This window comes from Convolutriloba macropyga, chromosome 6, assembly GCF_964194025.1.
Source record: "Convolutriloba macropyga chromosome 6, txConMacr16.3, whole genome shotgun sequence".
NCBI classification, from domain to species: domain Eukaryota; kingdom Metazoa; phylum Xenacoelomorpha; order Acoela; family Convolutidae; genus Convolutriloba; species Convolutriloba macropyga.
The window spans coordinates 60515143-60525142 of NC_134473.1; the positions used below are offsets into that span (position 1 = coordinate 60515143).

At 37.7% G+C, this 10000-nt stretch overlaps 1 protein-coding gene across 1 annotated transcript in view; it reads left to right on the forward strand.

Moving 5' to 3' along the window:
* LOC142341365 (uncharacterized) overlaps nt 1-10000 on the forward strand; it is an 82359-nt gene that overhangs the window by 37626 nt on the left and 34733 nt on the right. Inside the window, exons 9-12 of the mRNA XM_075392292.1 lie at nt 1232-1681; nt 2124-2400; nt 2555-2610; nt 4140-4757. Of these exons, the coding sequence (XP_075248407.1) occupies nt 1232-1681; nt 2124-2400; nt 2555-2610; nt 4140-4757 (1401 nt within the window). The remainder of the gene's footprint in view (nt 1-1231; nt 1682-2123; nt 2401-2554; nt 2611-4139; nt 4758-10000) is intronic.

The following is a 10000-nucleotide window of genomic DNA, read 5'->3' on the forward strand; positions in this document are numbered from 1 at the left end:
GAATACAATGTCATATATATAGTTTTAAAGCTTATTTTACGGGCAATTGAATGAGCTATGTCACGTCCTGATGCGATTTATACTTTGGTCAGAATTCTGGATTTTAAGTACCGTACCCCCGAAAAATGAGGTAGGCCTGACGCTCGTTCTCTAATAACTTTTTTTTGAGAGCACGTAGGAAGCTCCTTTTTAAACATGGGTTAGCTTATCCTGTCTGCTAACTAACTTTTTTAGTCCCGTCTAATTTGAGCTCGATTTCGAAAAGTTCTTAGCGATCGAGTATCAGGTACATACCTGGTGCTCAATCCAGGTTGTACATGCATGTGACTTTTCGGATCTATTCTTATTCCGTTGTAAATCACCCCCGACTTTGACAAAATGCATTTGCTGATCCTTGTGAAATATTTCTGTGATGAGTTTTCCGTGCCATATGAGCCCATCATGCTTCAAGTTTTTTCAGGGCATTTTCCTTATGGAGCGTATGTGTCTCGTAAAAATGACACTCCGACTCTAACTTAAAATTGTAGTGGTCTATTGAAGGACTGGTGGTCAATCTGTCTATCTCATATTTTAGTTGTTTAATGGATGGCCACAAGCGTCTATCGCGACTATTTTCCGGTAGTCTGAATTATTAACAATGGACCATACGGCAACTGTATCTTTTTTGTCGGGTTTTTAACATTATACCTTCCACACTCATTTGTGATTGAGTTGTCGAAATAGGCAGCTACATATACGGTTTGCGATGTCTTTGAGACCGCTCTAATTAGTGAGGTCGCGCTGCGATTGATACTATGACTTGAGGAAAATTTTTATGTTTTCTGACAGCGTTGCTCGAAAAATTATGATTAGGACAAATTTTGAAAGTTTTTTATCAGTTTTTACAGAAGTGTCGAAGCTGAAACGATTGTGGATTCTATCTACCAGCTGTTTTCTAGGGATGAGGGCCCCATCTGCGTGACACAAAAGGGTTGAGGCAGAAAGATAAGGAAGTTGATGACCGGAACCTAGCCTTCATGTAAAATCGCCTCTGGTTCTTAAAGTTCGAGAACAAGTCCAACTTAGTTTTAAATTGCAATTTCAGTAATGCATTGGGGCTGAACAACGAGCAGCGGGTAAAAATCAAGGCAGGTTACTTTATATATGAACTTTTTTGAAAATAATGCCTTGATTTGTTTTCTGTAATTTGTCAATATATATTATATATATAGAAGGTTTCCGTTTTTTAAAGGCTGGAGACACAATTGATGTCCGAGACGTCAAAAAGAACCCCAGAACAGGCTCCTATATTTGGTCAGCTCTCGTCAACGCTGACGGCCACAAGGGATTTTGTGATGACGAGGAGCAAAAATATCTAATATCCCAAAGAAACGATAGTCAGGCAAGTGATGAGCTTTCGTTCCAGCTCAGTGCTGACCCTAACCTTACAGCACTGGACCCACGCAACCAATTGATACCGGGCCCTTCCTCTGCGCACTCCTTGTTTTCTAAAAGACTGAACTTCAGTCAGTGTTTGTCGAGCGACGCAAACAACACAACAATTTTGAACCCTGATTTGAGTAATGCTGTTCACACCTCAACGCCCGATCTCGGCGATGAAGATCTCCAAAGAGTTTTGGGTGACAATGATCTGATGATAGATGAAGAGGAGGAGGTAGAGGCAGTCTCTATTGTTCGACAGGTAAAAGTGTTCGCCCTCAGATTTTTGTTTTCTAATTTATGCTGCAATTAAGGAAAGCCCTTCTTCAGACCAACAGCCAACACTGCTACAGTTCCCTTAAGACATCAACACCAGGGATTCCCCGCAAGCCCCCTAAATCCAACTTTACAGAAAGCTGCTGTAGGCAGTGGATTATAGTGTCACGGTCCAGTCGGAATTGCGGGACACCGTCGCTGACTTGAACAATGCGGTGAAGGACCTGAAATCATCAATCAGCTCACTTGCTAATAGAAAATACAATGAGCTGCAGAACCATGCAAATCAGCTTAAGATAATGGTCAGTTTGTAGAGATCTTGCACTTGGAAATATTTTTGAATTGTTTCTTTCAAATATCCGGTTTTCTTGAAAAGTGGTTTTCCTTGTCAGTGGTTCATAAAATCGATGTCCGATTGTTTTGTTCAGAATCAGCAGATTGCACGTTGTGTTCTCCTGCTGCCACAGCCAAGGCAATTTGAAGAGGGATCACAACCCTCACTGCTTGTGGCCAAAGGACCGAACAAAGAGTTCGATTTAGCGACCATCACCGGCAAGACAGCGGCCTCAATAATGCGGCAGGCAGCGAATAAGTTGTGGACGCTTGATGAACAAAAGAACTTAATGCTGTCGCCTAAAGCTAATCCAAGAAGTGGAGCACCTGCACGAAGGGACTACAGTCCAGTTCGAAAAAATCAAATGAAGGGTAAAGATGCGTTAGAATTTTCTGGAGACGTTTTGAGTTTTGAGTTAAAGATTTGACGTTTCTCTGGTCTCAGTGCTAATTTTTATTTTGCTATCTCCACGTTTTCTGGCGCAAAAGTATGCTGTGAATGGACCATTCTTGTTTTCTGTTATAGAACTCTTCGGACTCAAGTACAGCGAAAATTGGCTGGCTATGTACGAGCACGCAAAAGTCAGCTACAACAACCGGGCCAATTAGCTAAAGTCAAACGAACGTAGAAGTTTTGGCAATGTTGAGACACCTGTTGAGGAAAATGAACAACCTCTACAAGAAAATATCGATCCGCAAAATGAGAATTAGAATTTGTGAAACCAAGGACTGCTTGCTTTCTGAACTCAATTCTTTTTTCCTTCTTAAGCTCTTCACATGTCTTCTTTCTCTCAAGCACTCCTGTTTTCCATGTGCTGGTTTATCTAGTTAATGCGTTCCTATAGTTGAGGACTAATTTATCAAGACTTTTCTGAGTATCAACAGATTGCAATTCTTGAATATCAATTTTGGACTGTATATTTATGCTTATCTTTTAAACAGATTTTGTTGTTCAAAAGTTAAAAATTAATAATTTTGTTTGTTCCTTTCCTCGTTACTACGCTCAATTTTAACTATTTCAACAGTTATCAGAATTTGTTCCCTATTAGTGAAGTGTTTGCTTGGGTGTTTTTAATCTCTCGAAGTTTTTAGCAATAGTTTTATTTCTGTTGGTCCTTCCTATGCAGATTTTCACTGAACCGTTTGTGTTGAGTGTTTCAAATAGTTATTGATGATTAAATTTTAAACAGCGGGGAGGGGTGTCAAATCATGAAACCATGCAGACTAATATTGGAAGAGGGAGAATTTTTTTTCTAAAAGTACGGCTCTTAGGTTCTTTTTAATGAAATTTTACTCTTTTTTTTTCAAAAACCTACCTCCTGTGCAGCCCTTCCGAACCCGGTAGCTCGATCTCGACAACGTTACCCCGCCACACAGCTCAATATCAGTAGTAATTGAAGAATTATGTTCTTTCTCATGCTTAGTTTTATCCTATACGCTGCTTCAGTCAATTTTCTTTTGTTGAAAAAAGATACGTAGTTTCATTTCAATGCTATAGAAACAAGTTGACTGGGTCATGCTCAGCCAATGTGATCTCTATGCCGTCAAGCGTAAGGTTGAAAACTGCTATCGGAGCGCTGAATGTATAGTGAGACCTCTGTCAGAAAGGCGATTCGATCACCTTGTTGCGACGACAAAATTGTGGCGCGAAACATACGAAACGGTTTGCTCCTCCTATGCAAACTTAGTGCCAAATTTTAAAATTGATCTTGATAAACACAACGGCTATCGTCTGCTATACGTTAGATCGGAGGATTTGAAACCATCAGCGGTAATTAAGGGTCCTGTGGGTTTTGTGAGACCAATTCCGAATGGAGTTACTGATTGGTCCGTCATGTGCTCGGAAAGAAACTCTCTTGCTGGTGGGGCCAGTTCGATTTGTCAATTCAGACTGTAACTCTAATTGCGAGTACGACTACTCTAGCGTCTCGGGTGTTGTGCAATTGAGAACAAAGAAATGAATATCAAGTAATTCTGAGATTTTAGTCAAATATAGGCCCGATTTTTTCGAACAAAATTTCTGCAAATGTCAGACTTGTGAAGAATTAGAAGAGAAAGTGTTGATGGTTTTAGCAGTTTTTCTTAGTGAATTTATCAGAGATTTTGTACAGGAGTCTGTGGCCGAAGAGAATAAATTGCTATCTATAGCTCCTGTCAAACCTAAGAAAAAAAAGTTGAGTCAGAGGGAGCTAGTGGAAATGTACAACCGAATAACCGAAGTGCCTCCTAGTCATCTTTCGGGTGACTCGTCTGCTGCAGTTTCACAAAGTCGATATTCAATAACTCACAGAAGCTCTCCTCTAGAGGTTCTTGAATCATCTGGTAACTTGGAGCCGCATGTGGATGATAGCCCGGATGAAAGTCAGTCAGCTGATCTAGAAGTAGTCTCTGAAGTTGGATCGATTGTCAATAAATTTCCCAGAGCTTCTCCTCTTTTTTATCGATCCTTTGATTGTTCGTTATCGAAAATACAAGAAAAACCCGAAAGTCCCCAACCGATAGACGCAACCGAGTCTGCAGGAGGAACTCCGCTCTTTCCTATCAGTACTGTTACCGTGCAGCAGGCTACTGCTCTCCTGGACTTGTTCAGTTCCCGTTTCTCTCTATCGGACGAAGCCTCGATAGCTTTGTACTCTGTTACGCAAGCTCTTCTTCCAACGGATAATTGTTTGCCTTCTGGCCATTCGCTGGTGCGACAAATGAAGCGAGATCTATCGAATCAGACAAGGGCAAGTCTGAATAGTTTGAACGGCAACGTAATTATCCTCAACTTTCGCAACCAGTTAAAAAAAATTGTTCAACAAAATATACGACAAATTTTTTATTATTCGCAGTTCAGGAGAGAAAACGTGAAACAAGACCTAAATCCGAGTATAGCACCTATCGCTTGCATTCAAAAGAGCGCACTAGAACTGAATCTTCTGATGACAGACGGTGTTATTATTAAGAAGTCCACGTACAAAAAAGAGTTGTGGCCTGTTTGGCTTCAATGCTCTGATATGCCACCAATTTTGCGCATGTCTCGCAAAAACATCGTTTTGTCCTGTCTCTTTGTTGGTTCTGGTGCTCAAAACTGGAATGAGATCGTTCCTCGATTAAGAGCTGAACTTTTTTCCCCAATCGAAACTTCTACCCCGGATTTTCCGAAGATAACAACATCTTTCAAAGTTTGACTTCTGGTGACCGATTTGGTTGCCAAACCCCATGTTTTAAACATGGTGCGGTTCAATGGGTACTTTGGATGCCATTTTTGTACCGCTGAAGGAATAACTATAGGAAGAGCACATGCGTATTATCCCTATAATCAGTCGGGATCAATTCGAGAGACAACTTTGCATAGCCGGTACGTAGAAGCTGCAGAGCTCAGGTCAGCAACTTCATCTGCATCCTGTTTTGGTGTAAAAGGCCAGAGCGCTTTTAGCGATATCGTGTCTGGTCTTCCGCTAACAGCGCCCATAGATTATACGCATTGCATTTTGCTGGGAGTGTTTCCAGAATTGTTAAAGCATTTGCTGAAAAAGATGGCCCCCAACTTACCGAAAAGAAATTAACGATTTGGTTCCTTCTCTAACTTGCCCACGAGAACTCATTACCTATTCTCGCAAAATCCGATTGCTTGATGAAATAAACCATTTTAAAGCCAATGAATTTTTCAACTGGTTGTTTTATCTGAGTCCCGTAGATTTTTGGAAACGAATTCCCAAATTTTTGTATGACAATTTATTCAGTTTTGTGTTTGGCGTTCGGTTGTTGCTTGAATCCAGTAAAAAAGAAGATGTTGAAGCTATTGAACGTCTATTGAATTAGTTTTGCTCTAGCGTGGTTGATATTTTTGATGGAAATGAACGAGTAGAAACCATCAATGTCCACTCCCTTTGCCATCTACCTACGCAAGTTCGCAGATTTGGGCCGCTTTTTTCATTCTCGGCGATGAGTTTTGAATCTGCGAATAGGATTTTAGGAGAAGTATTCACAGGATCGCATCACGAATGCGAAGTTGTTTGTCGACGTTTCCTACAAAGACAGCGTTTGCTTGATCTTCATAATAAGTCTGAGGAGAGTGTTTTCGGCGGATTGGTCAGACAACTGCTTGGCCAAGAAAATTTTAATAAATAAAACTTTTCAGCGTTCATGCTGGAAACGGAAAGTTTGAAAATGGGTCGTCTTCTTTATCCAGAGGCAACATTTCTGAATCGTTTATTGGTAAATAAAATTTATTTCGACACCCCTGCTTATTCTCGTGCACCTTTTTCTGGCAAATGCAACAGCTTTGTTCGTTACAAAAGGTCTAGTATTTTGGACAAATTCTTTATTTTATAATACTTCCAAATGCGGCTTCTGATAGAACGATTTTTGCCAGTGTTGCTGAATTTGCTGTTGTGCAAGAAGTGGGCCCTGTGACAGGTTTCTTTTATTTAATCAGAGAAACTGAGCGTGAAGATCTGGTTAATGTAGACTCTTTATCCAAAGTGTTCTGTGTTTCAATAGCTGGAGAGTGTTTTGCGATGAAACTTTGCAATGCATTTGATCATTCCTAGTCTGTTTTCAGAAAGTTAAATAAATTGTAAATGTTAGATTCTGTCCTCAAAAGTTTTTCAAAGTTCTTGAGTTATAATTAACGAGTTACAAAATTAAAAAAAAGTTGCCCAATATTTTAATTGGCTTGTTTTTTGTTGCTTGAAGCAATTACACAAGTAATTGTTTCGTATGTTTAGATTCATAACGCAAGTTGTGAGTCGTCACATTCAATTGGAATTTCTTTGAGAACTATATTTTCTTTCTTGTGGTATAAATTTCAAAACATATGCTTGAAATCAAATTACTTTCCTCCTGTTGCCTGAAGCTGTTACACAAGTAATGGTTTCTAGTGTTTAGGCTCATAACGCAAGCTATGGGTTGTCACATGCCCGTTTGAATTCCTTTGAGATAAATATTTTCATTCTTGTGGTATAAAATTCAAAACAGATGCTTGAAATCAAATTACTTTCCTCCTGTTGCCTGAAGCTATTACACAAGTAATTGTTTCTAGTGTTTAGGCTCATGACGCAAGTTATTGGTCGTCACATTCCGATTTGAATCTCTTTGGGGATATATGTTAAATCTTGAAGTATAAATTGAAAAATTTTTGCACAAAGTCTAATAACTTTATTCTAGTTGCCTGAAGCTATTACATAAGTAATGGTTTCGAATGTTTAGACTCATAACGCAAGTTGTGGGTCGTCACATTCTTTTTGAATTTCTTTGAGATATGAATTTTCATTCTTGTGGTATAAATTTCAAAACATATGCTTAAAATCAAATTACTTTCCTCCTGTTGCCTGAAGCTATTACACAGGTAATTGTTTCCAGTGTTTAGGCTCATAACGCAAGTTATGGGTCGTCACCTTCCGGTTCGAATCTCTTCGGGATATATGTTAAATCTTGAAGTATAAATTTTAAACTTTTTGCCAAAAATCTAATAACTTTCTTTCTTGCTGCCTGAAGCTATTACACAAGTAATGGTTTCGAATGTTTAGACTCATAACGCAAGTTGTGGGTCGTCATATTCTATTTGAATTTCTTTGAGATATATACTTTCATTCTTGTGGTATAGATTTCAAAACATATGCTTGAAATCAAATTACTTTCCTCCTGTTGCCTGAAGCTATTACACAAGTAATGGTTTCTAGTGTTTAGGCTCATAACGCAAGTTATGGGTTGCCATATTCCGGTTTGAATCTCTTTGGGATGTGTGTTAAATCTTGAAGTATAAATTTTAAACTACTTGCCTCAAATCTAATAAATTTCTTTTAGTTGCCTGAAGCTATTACACAAGTAATGGTTTCGAATGTTTAGACTCATAACGCAAGTTGTGGATCGTCACATTCAATTTGAATTTCTTTGAGATATGTATTTTCATTCTTGTGGTATAAATTTCAAAACATATGCTTATAATCAAATTACTTTCCTCCTGTTGCCTGAAGCTATTACACAGGTAACTGTTTCCAGTGTTTAGGCTCATAACGCAAGTTATGGGTCGTCACATTCCGGTTTGAATCTCTTTGGGATATATGTTAGATCTTGAAGTATAAATTTTAAACTATTTGCCCAAAATCTAATATCTTTCTTCTGGTTGCCTGAAGCTATTACACAAGTTATGTTTTCGAATGTTTAGACTCATAACGCAAGTTGTGGGTCGTCACACTCAATTTGAGTTTCTTTGAAATATGTATTTTCATTCTTGTGGTATAAATTTCAAAACATATGCTTAAAATCAAAGTACTTTCCTCCTGTTGCCTGAAGCTATTACACAGGTAATGGTTTTCAGTGTTTAGGCTCATAACGCAAGTTATGGGTCGTCGCATTCCGGTTTGAATCTCTTTGGGATATTTGTTAAATCTTGAAGTATAAATTTGAAACTACTTGCCAAAAATCTAATAACTTTCTTTCTTGTTGCCTGAAGCTATTACACAAGTAATGGTTTCGAATGTTTAGACTCATAACGCAAGTTGTGGGCCGTCACATTCAATTTGAATTTCTTTGAGATATATGTTAATTTTTGAGGTATAAATTTCAAAACAAATGCTTAAAATCAAAATACTTTCCTCCTGTTGCCTGAAGCTATTACACAAGTAATTGTCTCTAGTATTTAGACTCATAATGCAAGTTGTGGGTCGTCACATTTCGGTTTTAATCTCTTCGGGATATATGTTAAATTTTGAAGTATAAATTTTAAGATACTTGCCTTAAATCTAATAACTTTCTTCTAGTTGCTGAAACTATTACCCAAGTAAAGGTTTCGAATATATAGACTCATAACGCAACGTGTGGGTCGTCGCATTCAATTTGAATTTCTTTGAGATATATATTTTCATTCTTGTATAAATTTCAAATCATATGCTTAAAATCAAGTTACTTTCCTCCTGTTGCCTGAAGCTATTACACAAGTAATGGTTTCTAGTGTTTAGGCTCATAACGCATGTTATGGGTCGACACATTCCGGTTTGAATCTCTTTGGGATATATTTTAAATCTTGAAGTACAAATTTTAAACTATGTTTGGACTCTTAACGCAAGTTGTGAGTCGTCACATTCAATTTGAATTTCTTTGAGATATAGGTTAATTCTTGAGTCAAAAATTTCAAATCATATGCTTAAAATCAAATTACTTTCCTCCTGTTGCCTGAAGCTATTACACAAGAAAAGGTTCCTAGTGCTTAGGCTCATAACTCAAGTTATGGGTCTTCACATTCCGGTTTGAATCTCTTTGGGATATATGTTAAATCTTGAAGTATAAATTTTAAACTACTTGCCTTAAATCTAATAATTTTCTTCTAGTTGCCTGAAGCTATTACACAAGTAATGGTTTCGAATGTTTAGACTCATAACGCAAGTTGTGGGTCGTCACATTCAATTTGAATTTCTTTGAGATATAGGTTAATTCTTGAGGTATAAATTTCAAAACATATGCTTAAAATCAGATTACTTTCCTCCTGTTGCCTGAAGCTATTACACAAGTAATTGTCTCTAGTATTTAGACTCATAACGCAAGTTGTGGGTCGTCCCATTCCGGTTTGAATCTCTCTGGGAAATATGTTAAATCTTGAAGCATAAATTTTAAACTACTTGCCTTAAATCTAATAACTTTCTTCTAGTTGCCTGAAGCTATTACACAAGTAATGGTTTCGAATGTTTAGACTCATAACGCAAGTTGTGGGTCGTCAAATTCATTTTGAATTTCTTTGAAATATATATTTTCATTCTTGTATAAATTTCAAATCATATGCTTAAAATCAAATTACTTTCCTCCTGTTGCCTGAAGCTAGTACACAAGTAATGGTTTCTAGTGTTTAGGCTCATAACGCAAGTTTTGGGTCGTCACATTCCGGTTTGAATCTCTTTGGGATAAATGTTAAATCTTGAAGTATGAATTTTAAACTACTTGCCTTAAATCTAATAACTTTCTTCTAGTTGGCTGAAGCTATTACACAAGT